General features: G+C 44.3%; 1 protein-coding gene across 1 annotated transcript; it reads right to left on the bottom strand.

The window, feature by feature from the left end:
- Positions 1–1,454: 1,454 nt before the first annotated feature.
- Positions 1,455–17,597, bottom strand: LOC135897059 (uncharacterized). The gene is made up of 7 exons (XM_065425637.1): positions 17,021–17,597; positions 14,419–14,519; positions 12,778–12,885; positions 10,334–10,527; positions 8,755–8,843; positions 4,227–4,376; positions 1,455–1,682 (listed from the first exon to the last, which is right to left on the bottom strand). The coding sequence occupies exons 1-7, from the start codon at positions 17,246–17,248 to the stop codon at positions 1,548–1,550; spliced, it is 1,005 nt and encodes a 334-aa protein (XP_065281709.1). The 5' UTR covers positions 17,249–17,597; the 3' UTR covers positions 1,455–1,547.
- Between the last annotated feature and the right edge of the window lie 416 nt (positions 17,598–18,013).

Raw genomic sequence — 18,013 nt, 5'->3', positions numbered from 1 at the left:
TCAGCTGCCCCCCACCACTCCCCTCCCCCCTTCCTGTTGCTTGTGCATCAATTCACCATCCTTTTGGTCTTTTTGGTCTCAGCCTTGCACACTTTCCATGCATGTGGGGCGCGATAGGACACTTGGACTTTATATGGAACATTACGGCAAGAGGGCCTTGTTGCTGCGCTGCTCCGTTTTGGTGGCCACCCTGTCGCGTGATTTCAGATGTGCATTCGCAAGCAGCCGCACGCAATTCAACCATTTAACCATCTGCATCCACAGCAATTTCTATTTAGTGCTTCGGTATTCCTTCGTGAGGGCGGTGCAGTTTTGTTATAGTGAAATCGTATATATACACATTTCGTTATATTGGAGTTCGGAATACATGGTGTTCTATGGATAAGCTTCTACATAAAAGTTGAATACTTTGTTATATGGAGAATTTCATTATATTGAGATTATATTAGGGTTTAACTGTATAATTCGGTACATCCAAGACACTTCAGTAGGTTTTCTTGCACCTTCCCAAGAGGAGCTCATCATGATGCTCGCTGTACAACTACGTTGGCACTCTAGGTGGGTGCATGGTGCCCTCTCTTGGCGGCGCTCTGGTTTACCAGGTTATGCTAGTGCCCAGTCGAACATGTCCTCAGAGGTTGTCCGTGCAGCATTTTGTGCCTCAGTATGGCACTTTAATTACAGTCGACTTCTCTTAATTCAACCCTGGCAGGACCGATAAAATTGATCAAGTTTTCCGGCTGGCCGGCGCAGAAAAAATGCCAAAACACACAGCTGATTCATTTGGCCATATTTGCCCGAGTCTGACATGCCCCCCAACCAAAAGCACACCCACTTTCTATGCATCCAAAGCAGAAAACTAACGTAGAAATTAAATTAACTCTTCTAAACAAAGTAAAAATGGTGGGCGGTTTCCTAAAGTCAGCTTCGCAGCAATTTGGGCGGTAGAACGTCCGAACGCCGCTAAAGCGGTTTTGGTTTTGTATCCGATTGCATTGTGCAGGCAATTTTTGGCCCGATTTCCTCGGAAAACAAAAGGTGCTCATTATTACCATAATGAGACATTGTGAGAGGCCATTATTGCTTAAAAAGCTTCCTAGGGCAGGCCGAAAATAGGGGCTTTCGACAAGATGTGTGTTCAACACACTCACTGTCCTCTAAGCTCCGCTGAGACAGACACTGCCACGAAAGGGGCTATCATTGAGCTCACCATAGGGGTCAGGAATGTGCGTGCTGACTGGTCAAGTTCGAATTATCCGGCGAATGCCAATTTTAGGATCAAAATAACGAATGTTTGGGCCCATATACATGCATGGGCACTGGCCGGGACCTTCGGCAGGAATTGAATTAATGGATGTCTACTGTATTAGCATGTTGGTCTGCTGTTGCTGTGTTGTGGCAGAATAATCGTGTCAATCGTGTGCAGTAATAAACAAAAAAACAAGAAACAAATATATCATGAAATACAAGTTATATTAATTTGCACAGCCATAAATATGTAGCCAGCCCGCGTGTGACAAAAACAAAGTGTACAAAGGGAGGTCCCTTCATGCAGACGACTCCGGCTGCACTTGCTGCAGCTGTTTCTGCTGGGTGAACCACCGTCGACCGTTCCGCACGTCCTCTTCCCACTGCTTTCTGTACATGGTGTAGCATCGCATTGCAGCCTGCGCATCTTGCACCTGTGATGCAAAAGTTTACATGCTGTTATTTTATCCTGACATGCTGCCTGATCGACAGACTTTCCAAGCAACCTTTCACTCATTAAAAAAAATCTTAACAACATCTCTACTCTATGTAGCATGCACATTGCTTCTTTAGTACTGAGCGCCCAATACTGTCCTGTCAAGAACACTATGTTACACAGAAACCTGCATGCCATTTGTGACCGTAAAGTACCGGGAGCACTGCAGTAAGTAAGTAAATACTGTAGATGAAAGGAAGACAGACAACAGTTACCATACGGGAATAACACAAGCCCCAAGGGATGCAAATTCGTCCTAGAGTGAGCCATTAAACGAACAAGTTAATCTAGATTGACAAATTACACTTTTGGAATTATAGAAGGGCTGCTCTTACTGTAAATGGTGCCATGGTAATGAATAAAAGGCACAAGAACGACTGGCGGTAAGCTCGCACTGAAGTGCTCGCAAGAGATGTCAGATTTTGGCAGTGCCTACTCAGTGCTAGTTAAAGGGACACCAAAGGCAAATACTAAGTCGGCGTGGAATGTTTAAATACCTTTCCAGAAACGTTGCAACACTTACGTCATGCCAAGAAAAGGCTTAGTTTACGAGAAAATTGTATCCGAAGGGTCCGAATACTTTTTTTCGAAATTCAAATATCCCGCCACCCAACCGGGGGAGTGGTGACATTGCACACGCTATCACCGCTCTTTGCTGCCATCGGTGAGTAAAATGGCACCCACAGACAGCAACACCGAGCCAAGACACAGCGGCGGATTCGCCGCTGCAACTGCTTTTTGGTCAAGTGGTGTAGACCATTTGGGCATCCCACGTCATTACATGGAAGTTGAATTCTCTGCCACGGGCAGTTTGTGCGAGTTTCACAAGCCAGCAAAACCAGCGCAGCACTATGCGATCAGAAAATTATTGAAACGCGAAAGCATGTTGTCAATGGTAATTTCTTTTTTTTAAACATGAAATGGAACTGGACACGTAGCACTTTATTTCATCCTATAATACAATATGAGGATTTTTTTTCAACGAGTACTTGAGTACTAGTGACAGAATTTAACTGAGGAGTGCTTTCGTCATCAGGCAAGTATTTGAATGTCCCGGGGGAGTCTAATTATGTACCTGTATTCACCTCAATTTCTCCATTATTGAGGCTCTATTCGTGATGATATTGACACCTTAGAGATTCCCAAGCACTAATCAATCGCTTTAGCTTGACTTAGTATTTGCCTTTAGTGTCCCTTTAATTGTTTGCTCAGACCGAAAATGACTACATTCGAAACTAAGCAAAGATTCGAGCTAGCAACTTGGGCTGATATTTTCTCTGCAACAAAGGAACAAACGTGAAAATGCTTTGAAATCTGTTGTCAGAGTGCCATTATAAATGCTGTGGCTTAGGCATTGAATTTGCAAAAGGAAGTTTTACTTCCATTTTCTCCACTAACCATTTTCAGTCAGAAAGCATGTTTTGAAAGAACCATCTACAAATCTATTTTATTAGATGTCCTCTTTGGAGTTCCCTTAAATTGAACATTAAATGCCTTAAACCTATTTTAACACGATATCTGTATGCCTCAGCCATGTAAATCAAATCATATGAACAGCTAGTCATCATCGTCAGCCTAGTCATTGTCCATTGCATGACAAAGGCCCCTCCCGGCGATCTTCAACTGCCTGTCTTGCACCAGCTCACCCCATTCTATGCCTGCAAATTTCCTAATTTCATTGCACCACCTAGTTCTCAGCCATCCTAGACTTCGCTTTCCAAGAGTTTCCTTCTAAAATTCTGAGAGCGAACACTGGTACTGCGAGTGTTCAGCTACCATAGGAATGGAGGTTAGTTCATGGATTTGTCTGATTTACGTGCCTGTTAACTCCAGGAGTTCTCATGGCTTTATCCTACGCTATACTACGCTTTATCCGCCTTTAATGGCATAAATTTTGAAGCAATCATATTTTTCCACATGCAGATGGCAAGCACACTTTGCGCACATGCACAAGTTTTGAATCATTGCATTTGTAACGCATTATTTTGTTGAAAATGATCAGTTTTGCAAAGTCAAAAATCTGTTTGAAGCCGCAAGGACGAAGTTTCCCATGCTGGCTGAACAACTGTACTAGCACCTCCCATAGGCAATAGCGCCACAGCTCCCTCCAGTAGGTTTTGTAGGAAACCTTTTGGCGCTTCCCTTTCTCCTTAGAAACCATTCTGTAACTCTAAAAGACCGTTGGTTCTCTACCTTAGGCATTACATCGCCTGCCAAACTCCAGTTCTTCCTCTTAATCATAACTAGAATATCTAGAACTGCTAGCATTTCACAAGAAAGGATGTGCATGCACCAGAGTGCCTTGCAACTATCGCCACAGTGGCCCATCCCACCAAAGTCCATCTGAAGTATAAAAGCAGTCTATCGCTATATCTGCAACAAAGCGACCCACACTTTATTTGGCCAGTATTATCTGCAGAAGCAGCTGCTAGTTTCGTTCAGTTCTCACGACAGTGAGTAAGGGTCGGAGCTGGTCACTGACCGAACTGTGTTCTCCCTGCTGGACCTTCACTCCCAGGATTCGCTCTGAGAGGGCCTTGAGAGACGGCGTTCGGCCGCCAAACATGGTCCGGAATGGGCGATAGGCGCTTGTGTCTCGTATTCGTCGCTTGGGATGGGACAGAAAGAGCACCTGCACAAACACATTGTCAATGACGCGCAATGATTAGAGGGACGTGAAAGGAGAAAGACAAGTGTACAGCTCCTTCCCAGACTTCGGAATGCCTGGAATCTAACAAACTCTTTTCAGGACTAAGAAAATCATAAAGGGCCCTCGAAGCAGAATGTTATAGCCGCCTGTTATCCTGTCTGGTGCAGTGGTCCCTGTAAGAATTGTAGTGTTTTACAAGAAATATACCACACCGAGAAAAGCCAACAAAGCTATTTTCAGAAACATGATTGTCAGCAATGCTACTTGCATTACATCTCAACTGTGTGCCATAGATAATTATGGCTCTCCCTGAAATTTCACAAATGTCTATGTGTTGCATCACATTGACATTAGGCCTCTGTGCTCTATCTTTGGATCCTGCTGCACAATTTAAATAACCTGCCTTGGATGACAAAAATAATCTTCAGATAATCTACAGCCATATTTCAAGCCTTTATGATTGTGAATTAAGAGATCTAGAGAACCACATGCTACTTGCAAACACAGAGCTTTTGGCAGTTCATGAGAAAAACCTTCGATTCATGGTTATAAGCTCCAGTGTGAATTTTTTCTTGATTTCCCCCTAACTTCTGCCACTTAGATGCACAGAAACTTTTCGCTGCATTAAAAAAAATTCAGATCAGGAAGGGCTGACAGCTCAAGTCATTTTCCAACCTGGACTTAGCAGTAAATCATTCTTATGGCTTGCTGCCATGACTTATTGCCACAGCTACCTCCTTGCTATGATAACCTTATGTATTCTTGCTCAAAAGCCAGTGGCGAAATGGTTTCCGCTGCTAACCTGGCACTAAGATTCTGGTTTAGCGATTCTTACTATTCTTCATTTTTGTTGTTATTATTTTTTCGAACTACCTTTAAACAATGTATACTTGCGGTATAGTAATGGAACATTCGACTGGTTATCTCAGAGCCCTTTAGAGGTACTACGAAAATTGTTCGAGACAGCTCTAAAAATGTTATGAAACACTTTTCAATTTAATCACAAGATGGCCTCGTTATTAAAGGATGGTGTCTCACAAATCTCATGTCAATAAATTTTTTTTCACATCCTTCAACTATAAGTGAAGCTATTGCAGCAATACCTGGCATTCTCTTTCTTTTCCTCTATGCTAGAATGCTGGAAGCTACACGGTGGAGTTCGAGTGTCACGGCATCCTGTGGCGGCCACGGTTGACTATGCTACACGGCACACCAATGCCACCTCTGAGGCCACATGCAGCTAACACAGCTATGCGCAGTGCAAAGGTGAAATGATTTTTCTGCCTTTTTGAGATTGCAGACTTATATCTATATATTGTAACGCACAGTTGAGTGACGCTACTTTAATAACTTTACGTTGGGCGAACTTGTGCCCGACAAACAGCTAAGTGACAGCCTCGCTAAAACGTCCACAGTCTCTTTTGCCACAGTCCCGCATTTCTTCTCTCGTGTCCCGCACTCATAGCACGTTGCTCCGATTGCGCGTGCCTTGCGAGCCCGAGTTGCCCGCTTCACTGCTGCTATCGTCCATCCAGTAAACAGCTGGACGGACGCAGGAAGCGGCTGGCGTGCGTAATTTGAAATCATCTTGTGTCAATATATTTCATTTATTTAACTCAATATTGGCAATTATGCAATGCTGAGAATGCCCTTGTGATCACGAAATCAGCCAATGGCATTGGGCCAGTTGCTATTGATGACGCTGCATGACGGCATTTCGGAAGCGAGAGCAAGCAATTTTTCACTGTTTTTGACGTGGGATTGCAAGTTCCCTGCTGCGTGCAGTGCAGTAATATTTAGCTCGCTTGTTTACTGCAGCCTCCACGACAGATGGGCAATGTTTTCTTACTATGTTCAAAAAGTGTTTCAGAGCCCCTTTAAAGCTGCATTACATAAACAAGTGGGTCTTAGTAATACTAATAATATGCCTTCATCATCATCATCAATAGCGCTTGTTTAAGCTCATAGTAGAACTTAACTGCCGGTTCACAGAACCTTTGCAGCACTCACTACCAGAGCAATTAAATGAGCCATCAATGTGCCCTCTAGTTCACTGTAGTATAGCTGCATTGTTTACAAGATGGACACATGCACTGTTAAGGCTCACACACACGATTTTCGAGCGACGGCGACGAGCGAAAGATTTTGCTGCGTCTTGAGCAATCCGTCACTGTCACTTGTCGCATCCCCAATTTTAAAGCGAAGCTTTCTTTGCCTCTTCCTTTGACTTTCCCACTGCTGCTGCTCTGTGGTTGCTGCGGTCAGGCACAATGTGTTGGAGGAGGCTGGAGGGGTGGTTCAGAGCATGTGTATACGTAACAGGGGTGAGTTAGATTGGAAAGGTGAGGCTAGAAACTCGTTTTCACCCCACCGTGCCGAATGTGCACAATGCCCTCTGGAGATTTCTGGCCATTGCCACTTTAGCCTTTTGACAGCAGTAATTATCAGTGACTCTCCTCAGAAGCATTGCAGAAACTGCAGCGCTTTCCTTTCTACTAACATGCGAGTCCAGAGGGGACGTAGATAGAACTGTAGAGAGGAGGGAGGAGAAGAGGCAGTTACCATACAAGGGGGGTGGGGGGGATGAAGGTTACGTGAGAAGGCAAGGAAACCCTACTACTATATGACACTGGTTGCGGGGAAACTGGATAAGCTTAACTTCAAGATACGGTACAGTACGTTGCTGCTATTTTTGAAAAATAAACACCACGCAAACTTGTCAAGCGGACAAACTACGCAGGGCATGCAGAAGCAGAGCCGCGTTAATTAAAACGCACTGCAGGGTACAGGCGCCACTACGGAAGCAATTGTTGCGTCAAATCAACACTTCTGTGCCCGCTGCGGTAGCTTTGTGGCTATGGCATTGCTAGAGACCGTGGATTTGATCCCAACCGTGGCAGTTGCATTTCAACGGGGGCGAAATAGAAAACGCACCTGCACTTAGATTTTGGGACACATTAAACAACATCGCAGTGTCAAAATTAATCCGGAGTCCGGCACTCTGGCATGCCTCATAATCCAATTTTGGTTTTGGCACATGGAGCCCCATAATCCAATTCAAGTTTAATACTTCTGCCACAATGCGATGTGCCATGTCAGGCAATGACTATGCTCAACCCTCTCAGAAGTTATGAAAGTTAGCACAAAACAATGCCTCAAGCAAACACCTCTCCCTGCATGTTCTGTGTACTACACAGACAAACAGCACTGGTGCCTGCAAGGTAACATTTAAGATCAACTCACCACTATTGTGTTAGACTAAACGTCAAAGAAATTAATTTTAACTGTAAACATCACCGCTAATTATCATCAATCAAAGCATCCAGCACGGAAAGCTTCGCTTACATCGATTCCCACAATGCGTGGGATCAGCACAATTTTCTTGGCCAACCAGAAAATTTCGCTTGTCACCCTGATGTCTGCAAGGTGAGAGCGTGATTGCACAGCAACATTGGGAGCAACCAGTCCGCTTACTTTGATCTAAATTCACTCTTGCAATTTGCTTTCTGCCGTCAGAGAAAAAAAAAGTTAAATCAGCCATTGCTTTAGCTCATCTCAAGCTGAGAAAAGAAGTATCAGCGTTGTTTTGTAGTTATTAGTGAGAACAGTTGTTGGTTTTGACACTGCTAGGCCTGAGACGCCACCAAAAGCTGCGAAAGTGTTTTGAGTTTTCTTCACCAGATGGTACCACAGCATTTTCCGCTGGCGGCTTGGAACTGATTTTCACTGACGAAGCTAGCACCAATACGCCTTTGTTAAAACATTGATCTCTTAGTATGTTTGCGATTTCTTTATGGGCGCACAGATGTATTTATTCAGACAGCAATGTAAATTTGTGGATACATTTTTCCATAATGTCACGTGCGTGTGGTTGCTCCACGCCGCAATGCAACAGTGCCTGCTTGTCGCATCGCTTATCGCTTGGATATCACATGCACGTGGTAGCCACATTAGAATAGTTTTTGAGTAACATAACCTAGAAGCCACCTGTTCATGCCCCTTGGCATTACCTTCACTGCAATGACACTGATTACAATGTGGAATGTATCTGAAACCAGCCAAGTTCAGAACAATATAACGTTAAAAGAAATACTTTCAAACTAGAATTCTTTACTGCCACGGTTAGAGCTTTATAACTGCTACAGGGTATTAGAAACATCTAGACAACCTCCAAGCAATTCACTGAACAAATTACGGAGGTAGCAGCAACTTAGACAGTTCTATGCTATAGCCTATGAATGGCCATATAGACGCATAAAAAGGCAGTGTAGACACAAAGTGTACATTAAACAGTTCAGTTCAGTTTGCATGAAAAGCACTGCTTGAGCTTCTTATGTATGAACAAACTGCGATGCCCCACCTTTAAGTCATGGTGCACGGCATGGCCAACAAGGATGCGACCATTCAGTATTTCACTCACTTCCTTCTGGACTTTACTGAAATCCTCAGCTGCAAAGGAACCAAGCAAATCAAGCTTCAATTAGACCTGAGCAGAGATGCCTTACAACTGTTAAGTGCCAGCGAAAACACTGCATCAATATGAAATGGAACACTTGAATCCTTATTCAAACTGCTGGCGAGTCTGCGTGACAGATGTGACGCAAATATTCTTACGTTAACACAACACCTAGGGTGCAATCTTGTATGCGTTCCAAAATAGAACGGAGGTGGTCCGTTCCACCAAGCCGCACACGATTGGTCAATTTGAACCGTTACGAACGCCACGATGTCAATTGTGATGGGATTGCTGCTGTCAATCATTTCGTGCCGTATGCTATCGGACGAATGCAACAAAACGGACCGCCTATTTCGTGACGTAAAGAATGGACCACCTCCTTTCGATTTTGGAACGCGTACAAGATCACACCCCTAATCTGCCTCCTGATGCAATATGCTGCACAATACAAAGCAACAGTGCTACTACTTTTAAATTTAGCTTTGTATTCTGCATATTAATCTTCAACCCCACTCTTATACGCTTTCTGTTAAAGTCCTCGATCATTTGTTGTAACTCATCCTCAGTGTTGCTGAACAGGACAATGCCATCTGCAAATTGAAGGTTGCCAAGATATTCACCATTGATCCTTACTCCTAAGCCTTCCCAGATTAACAGCTTGAATACTTCTTCCAAGCATGCAGTGAATAGCATTGGACAGATTGCGTATCGTTGCCTGACTCCTTTCTTCATAGGTATATTCCTACTTTTCTTGTGGAAAATTACGGTAGCTGTGGAATCTCTGTAGATACTTCCTGTACTTCTTGATTACGTACTTACTGCATGCTTTAGGTCTTTCATACAGTGTTTTGACACATAGCTGTAACATTATCGTTATCATTCCAACCCTTTATGTGCCCACACCAACCCTTTATGTGCCCACACCTTGTGTAATGTCCTATTGGAACCCTTGAGGCACAAAAAAATAAGCAAAAAAACTCATCCTCGCCTATGAATGGCTGTACGAACCCACACCCAGGCCCTTATCATTAGCACAACAATGTGTGTTGCTAGGCCAGCTGGTTCATACTTGGAAGAAACAAAGCACAACTTTAGTGATGATGACAGAAGGGACACACAAGACAGACAATGACATCCAACTGGATTTAACTTTACCTGACGTTTCTTATCAAGCACAAAAGTGGACGGGATACCCAAATAATGAAAAGAAATGGTAGGAGCAGCGTGTTATGGACCTATCCTTCTGCATGCTGCGTATCAAAAAATGTTTCTGCTTCACATGAAGCTTAGTCACAAGTTTACACCCTTTTGTTGCTGTTGTCAGAGCTGCAAACTGCTCTGCTTCCCTTGTTACAAGCAGATTAAAATCGACCTAGTGCCAAGGTGTGACTACACTTTGCAAAACTGAGCAGAATTCAATGCTGCTATGTCTGAACAGCTTGCAGCTGTTCCCCATCCTTGCTGGAAGGTGCAATGAACTTGCCTTTCTCCAAATCACTTGGTCGCACCCCACTCACTGCGGTCCGGTAGTCGACCACTTCTTCTGTGGGCTTGACAAACTTGTCGTAGATCACATGGCCCATGACATTGACTAGTGAGACACGTGCCAGCACGGAGTCCTTGCCCTCGTGACCAACGCCCACCATCTCACAGTCCATGGCCACCACTCGAGTAGGCCTGTAACAAGGCCAATGTCATCTAAGGTACACCGCGTCAGGAATAGATGTCTTCTTTACAATTCCATTTAGCATGTCAACATAATGCTTGTTTCAGCCTAGATAAAACACTTCTTTAACACAATGCAGTAAAGACCTTTGATATGAAAAGAGACCTCATTAGTGGTAGCAGACAACAAGAAAATAAATATAATAGAGTGCTGTTAATATGACTTCGCTAATTTGAAATTTCGGTTAATTTGATCTCGGCCGAAGATCCTGGCCAGTGCCCATGCATTTGTATGGGCCTAAACTTTCGTTATTTAGATTCTAAAACTGCCTTTCACCGGATAATCCAAACTTGACCAGTCAGGCCTAGGAAGATTTTCAAGCAACAACCGTAGCTCACAATGTCTGATTATGGTATTTATCCGGTTCTAATGTGAGCCTTCTTTTTATGCGAAGCATATTACGAGAGCTCAACCCAGCTCCTCAGGCGCGGTGGTGTCGCCATGAAATCACGTGACACCGTGACGTCACGACAGAGGAGAAGTGGCTTTGGCTCAACTCTTGCAAGACGGGCTGGGTGGGAATCGAACCAGGGTCTCCGGAGTGTGGGACGGAGACGCTACCACTGAGCCACGAGTACGATGCTTCAAAGCGGTACAAAAGCGCCTCTAGTGAATGCGGTGTTGCCTTAGAAACGAGCTGTTTCTAAGGCGTGCGTCTCTTGCTCAGGCGCACATTTCGTTGCCGCGCCGAACGCTGCTTTGCTCGACGCTCACCGCGTCCAATGCGGGGCGCGTAGTCGCTGCCCTGTAGCCCATTGTCTTACACCCCTTGGCGGGTCGACGGGAACGCTGTCGCGTTCCACTCTTGAAGGCGAAGCAGTAATGCATAAGTTGTTTCTTCGTCTAGCCGAACCAAATATAGCCAAGCAACAGCAGTTCACCAGGCTAAACAGTGGTTCAACAACTAAAATAAAGGCTAGTATGCTTCGCATCCTGGGCTTAACCTTACCTAAGCCACAGCCATTTTTTTCAAGAAAATCGAGCCAAAAATTGCCTGCGCGGTGTTCATATGTGTTACTCAATAACAATAATGTGCTCTGACAAAGCTGACTTTAAAAGACCATGTAGCAAAGCCGACTTTAGGGAACTGGCAACTATTGTGGAACACATATTAAACCCTTGCTCTTTTTTCTTGCCCATTTTATCACGTGCGAGTCACATTTCTACTACCATGCGAACGTGCTCGTGCCACTGCTCCCACATTCGTCGGCTATAATAATTAAGAAACACAAAGATGTAATCAATAATTGAGGAACACTTTAATGAACCGTCGGGATTTACCCAGTGATAAACACCGGGGACGCACATTTCAGCTTCACTGGTTAACCATCTGTACAAAGTACTTGGGCTGACAATTTTTTTAATGTTAGTTTTCTGCTTTGGATACATCGAAAATGGGCATGCATTTGATTTGAGGGCATGTTAGGTTAGGGCAAATACTATCAGTGAATCAGCGGTGTGTTTTGAAGTTTCTTCTGCTTGCTTAATTCCACCAGTTGGATAATTAGATCAATTCGCCGGTCCCATCAAGGTCGAATTAACGGATGTCGACTGTATAGATGGCGAACAAGTGAGAATAACGTGACAATTCAGTGTTATCCATTAGACAAGCCACAGAATGTCAGCAGCGCTCATTTGCTCATTAATAACTCTTCAGCAACAATGTCAAGCCAAAGCCAATCACACTGTAACTAACTCTTGTATCCACAAGCATGCCTTCACTCCAACTGAATTCCTTGACTCTGTTGAGCAGAGAACGCTGCTCATTAGACAAAGCTTACTAAGGCAGCAGCGCAGGAAAGACACGCACACAATAAACGTAAAACTGATGCCACGAGCACTGATGGCTAGTGGCATCAGTTTTAGGTTTCTTGTGTCCTTGTTTTTCCTGTGCAGCTGCAGGAACGTTGAACCAACGTTACTACACTGAACCAACCAGCCAATCAACTCGCGCTGGACAAAGCGGTTGCTTTGCTCCAACAGTGCTCCCCACAAATTCCTAAGCTATAATTTTGCAGGCAGGCACTTCCTGTGTCAGCTTGAGGGCACGGGAGCCCCAGGGGAGTGTTTCTGAAGCAACTGATAGTCGTAGTAAGTGAACCTGAGGTGACACCGTCAAATACTTAAAATGGAGGCGTCGATGAGCAGGAAGACAAATTCAAGGCATAGAGTGAATGTAGGTGTCACTTGGCCACACTCACTTGTTGTAGGTGCCTTTCTTCTCCAGGCCAATGGCCTGGCCTGCAGTTTGCATGTTTTCAGGTTCCAGCAGCAGTGGGTCGACGCCATCGAACCAGACTTCCTCCTTCCTGGAATGAAGTAAATAGATGATTCGGCGAGATAGGAGGTTAGGTGGCAACTGGACAGCTGGAGACAACTAAGCTCACGTACTTAAGCCTATCCGGGCATTGGGCGACTTGGCGGGACATGCTACGCACAAGCTACATGGACAATGCACAGAAAGAAATGGGCTGGTGCACTACCTGCAACTGATTTGAATTTGCCAATGCTACACATACAAGTGCATGAATACAAGGGAGAAAAAAAAAAATGTGGGAGAGGAACAAAGATAAATAGGCATCAACTCCCTCAACTTCCTAATCACACTGCCATACTCAGGAATCTTATCTCGTTTTCATACAAAACAACAATAGGACAGAATGTAGGCAATCTGGACATTGTACTAATGGAAGAGCTGGAGTGTGCGAAAGGTCATTAAAATCAAACTAAGATTGCACATTCCGATACAAGGCAAGGCCAGTAAATGGGAACAAAGGTCAAAGTAAATCTAGATAATCAGGAAAAGCAACGATGTGATAACGCACAAGCTGCTGGCAGCATGCTTCAACAAAAATGGACTTTGGATTGATTTTCACCACCTGAGATTCTTTAGCGTGCGTCTAAATCCAAGCACCCAAACTGGAATGCGGCCGCTGCATCCAGGATAGAAACTGCAGCCTGCAGTTATTGCATTGCACTGAAGCCTATTGCATTGCACTGCAATGCAATAGCCACTGGGCTACTGCAGCAAATGCAATGGGGTGAGGTGGTTTGTACGAGTCAGGGCCTTAAAGAGATGCTAAAACATATTAGGTTTCATTGGTTAATATTAAATATCTGGCGTACCACAAACCTCAGCCTTGCTGTGAATAGAGACTTGGCAAGCCAGAAAGGAAGCAACAACTAAAGACAAGCGTGAAGTTTGCAAGTTAGCAGCTCATGACATCACGAGATTTGTATAACTCCTTAGGACTAGTTAACTGAGTCAAGGAATACACAGCATTCTACAGGAACCGATGATGCATCCTGGTGAGTTTTTAGAATTGCATCTGAATAAAAATTACCCGGAAGTACAAAAATATTTTTAAATTAGTAATGGTGTACTAATGTACCATCCTGGCACCTTGGGAGCCAAATTCAAACAGAGAAACTTTTCTCATTTTCTCTGTGAATAAGAACCAACCTTTCTTTCCCAAATAAACGTAAAATACAGCCTGAAAAAAAAAATACATCACCATACTAAATTAACTCAAAGGTTGATCTATAAGGCACTGTGATGGAAGTTTTACAAAGTACAAGCGCTTACAAGTGTGTGTGTCTATGGTGCCACAGAACAAAATGAGGTATGTTGTACGTAATGCACCGCCCCCACTTTTTTTTTTTTTACATTACATGTTTGCGCTACTTGCTCATTCCATATCACGAGTTCGCAAAGCACTGGCAACAGTAGTGGCAGTAGCAGTAGATGCAGAAGAGATAACAGCAGTAGTAATATTAGTAATAGAGGCAGCAGGAGTAGTAAATTCATATGTTACTATGCACAAAGCACTGTCACCACTTACTTGACTGGTGCCAACGTAGAGCAGTCCTTGCCTGCATTTTTCTTTCTGTTAGCTGCCTTCTCGGACACACCATTCTTGTTTTGGGGAGCAACCTGAAGCTTCTACAAGTGCCCCAATGCCCCAAAAAAGACATATGAGTACAGTTCACAGACATAAAAGTGAACTGAACAGCATTTCTGAATTGCAAAATAGATGCCACTGCGCTAGCACACACCTAATTAAAAAAAAATAAAAAAACAGAAAGCTACTATGAGAGAAGCTCACCAGCACCTAGGGTGAGAAAGACCCTTTCCAAATTCCTCACTGGTTTTCCTTGCAATGCGCCATTGTCCAAGATGTGGTGGCTAGCACAGTGTTAAAATTACCATAACTGTGCAGTTAGTGCATTCTTTGCCATCATGGTTAATGCACGAAAGCAAGAACATGCGAGCTGCATAGTAATTACCACTTGAAAGATGTGCTGGTTGCCATATTTTTGGCAATTACAAATTGCATGAGAACCAGCTTGACCATTTTTTCAAAAGGCTCCTTTAGAATCCCGTTGTAATTGCAAATGACAGGACTTCGTCAACCCCGCAAACACCGTTTTCTGAATCGCACCGTTTTCTGAATCGCAGAACACTTCTTGAACAGTGCCGACAGCTAAGGAGGTTCCTATAGCATCACTATGAAAAGTTTAGAGCAGAAAAAGTGCAAGGAAAAAAAAAAAAAAACCTGACCCCTTTCGCACCCGAGAGTGAAATTCTGCTTACTATTAAAATAGTGCAAAAGCAATTGACAATTTTCGATAAAGGACACAGCACTCTTTGTTATTTCTTAACTGTGGCAACTTATGTAGTGATGTAATCGGCATTGCTGTTCACATGTTGCTGACAAGCAGATCGTTGAATCCATTGCAGTGAGACGTGAGGCAGCGTGTGTGTGTGTCTGTGTGAGAGAGAGAGATCATCTAAGCTTTCCATTTTGATACTTGTGAACAGCAAGGAAGCATTGCATAGTGCACAATAAGAGATGATCGAATTGTGCCAAGTCCAGGGGCTATGGTAGGTGTGTGCATCTGATGCACCGATCCTAGATTAAGATTTCTAGCATATTATTTCTGCGACATGTGATCAAGCACCAACAATGCTCAATCCCATGCAATTCCTTATGTAGAAATATGCAGATTTCTATGGTAAGCAGTGGTGAATTTCCACTTCCCATATCGTACAATGAGTGCGAGCTTTTGCACTCACAACTCCTGTTTTGGCTGCAGTTCAGACACAGCTCCTTTTACATCTTTTGGCACCATTATGTTGTCCACTGGCACATTATGTTTGCGAACTGCTGTGCCTCCTATCTGAATGCACAATTTCAAGCTCAGCAACCTATGTCTATGCAGCTGCCTCAAATAGTGCTTAGGGAGCGTAACAACATGAAAGTGACGCATGGGCTAAGGGTGCAATTAGCTAGTCCAGAACCGTGACATTGTTTAGAAGCGAGCCCAGTTGTTGTGACCCTAGAAGTGTGTGTGCCAGAGATTTACCATAAGCGTAACCTGCCAATGCAAGGAACTTTTGCGCATATGCAGTGCGTGTCCCGGAAGAAAATCATCTAAACTTGTTACATCACATTATCGAAACACTCATTTGCATCCTAGTTTTGCACAAATTGTGTTCACTGTCTCTCAACTACTCCATTTTATACTTAGCAGATAAGGCTTCAGAAGCTATGCAAGTAATATAGTCACAGAAGTCGCAATCCACGTTTCCCAGAGCAGTTGTTCTCTTTACCTGCGACGCTTTCCCTGGAATAACCTTTCATATGCTAGAACTACAACTTGTGGATGTAAGGTTGCGTCAAATCACATGTTATGGGTGTATTTTTGTGCTACCAGTATGCAAAATACCATGTTCGGGTTGCAAGCACAAGCAGTGTGTCATGGCCACTCAGTAACAGAAGCATGATACTCCGCTCGCTAGGCAGTATATAGATCTGCAGCATGTTCCTTGTGATAATTATGTCACTGTGTTGTGACTGCATGCTTGTATGTGTCCTTTTTCTTTGGGTTTTGTCGTCCCAGCCAATTAGCCCAACTATTTACACTACTATAGAGTACCGCTGCAATATTGCGTGATGCTAGGATGTCACAGATGTCAGGATGCAGTGCTCAGTATTGAAATGTGCACTTATTTGTAGGCTTTTTCAGAGGTGATTCATGTGCGCTAATAGCTTCTTAATTTTTTTTTTCTGTTGAGAAACGAAAGCCTTTTGTACTTTGCACTTTTCCATGAAAATATGCAGCTGATGTGTTGCATGAAGCAAGAGCACTGAATGTGTCTGCAATACACAAGTAGACAGGCTGTTTCTTGCTTAACGTATACAGTCCTGTTAGAAAGAAGGCAAGGCACAGGCACAATGTTATTTCCTTTTCCTGCCTTTGCCAGCTGTCGGCGTTATAGTACTACCTACATAAGTCTAAACTGGACTAATGTTCTCAGCCGCATTTGTTCATACGCTGCAGAACAAATTTAAAGAAAATTTGACTAAGAGACGACGTGCGACACAGCAAACTACTTACGCGCGCGCGCACACACACACACACACGCACGCACGCACCTACCTCCTGGAGAGCTTTCCAGTTGCTCGATGCGAACTGCAGTTTGCGTGGAAATGCTGTTTGGGTACGCGGCACCGTCGACGATGTGATACTATCAGATTGGTTGCCAGCTCTGGTCTTGCCTTTCTTGGACGGCGAGTAGCCGTGCTTTAGAGCCAGCTCGACGGCGCTGTTCTTGCCTTTGGGTTTGCGCTTCTGCTGGCGAGGTGTAGACGACGGTGAAGTCGCCATGACGTGTTTCGGGAAAATCTCGTCTTCGCGTGCGGCAGCACGTCGACCACGTTTCCACGCCGCTCCAACGGTTTCGGTACAACCGCTCCTCCAGCTTGCGTCGTGACAACACAAGCACGGCACGAGGCGACCGCCAGTCCGCCTCGGCGCCGTGAAGTGGGATGAAGTGGGCTTCACGAACGCTCGTGCCACTGACGGACCACTGCGCGGACATGTGGCGACGAGGAGCACATTTTCAAATCAAGGCGAAATTTTAACGAAGGTATCGCCATGACGCCGAACTAGAGTGTACCAGAATACGGTTAAGTGGCGCGAGCGGCTGGGACGGCGCATGCTTTGCGGTGAGGCGCGCAACGATGAAAAATACTATGGCGGCGCTGCGATCGAACTGTATAAGGCCGCATCAAGGTCGCGCCGTTGGAAACTGTTGCGATTCTGCTCGGCGGGGTCGTTCGTTCTGCTTCGCGCGCTGCTGTTTGCGATCAGACAGCCCAAATGGTGTTTATAATTGGATATGACATGTATTTATACCTTAGGAATAGATGCCTTTCTTTCTTTTCTTTATTTCATTTTATTTATTTTTAATGCTGCTCGGTGACTTCGCATGCATTGCGGTCGCAGTGTCGGCTTTCATTCTGCTATATTATATACGGTTCTCTTTGGAGAACAAATATTTTTCTTGTTCTTCAAGTAGTATGTATTCCTCGTCTGTATTTTTCGCATATAGTTTTTCATCAATAGGTCTTGCGAAGCGCAGCCGGAAGA

Source organism: Dermacentor albipictus, chromosome 5, assembly GCF_038994185.2.
Source record: "Dermacentor albipictus isolate Rhodes 1998 colony chromosome 5, USDA_Dalb.pri_finalv2, whole genome shotgun sequence".
Lineage (NCBI taxonomy): Eukaryota > Metazoa > Arthropoda > Arachnida > Ixodida > Ixodidae > Dermacentor > Dermacentor albipictus.
Note: the sequence above shows the minus strand (reverse complement) of the source record. Positions and strands in the feature narration are given on the sequence as shown.

Excerpts from the sequence above, each read along its gene's own strand:
- LOC135897059 (XM_065425637.1), bottom strand. The coding sequence starts at position 17,248 with ATGGCGACTTCACCGTCGTCTACACCTCGCCAGCAGAAGCGCAAACCC. Across the intron at positions 8,844-10,333 it reads ACCAAGTGATTTGGAGAAAG|CTGAGGATTTCAGTAAAGTC; the intron begins GCAAGTTCATTG and ends GTTCCTTTGCAG. Across the intron at positions 1,683-4,226 it reads AGCAGGGAGAACACAGTTCG|GTGCAAGATGCGCAGGCTGC; the intron begins GTCAGTGACCAG and ends TTTGCATCACAG.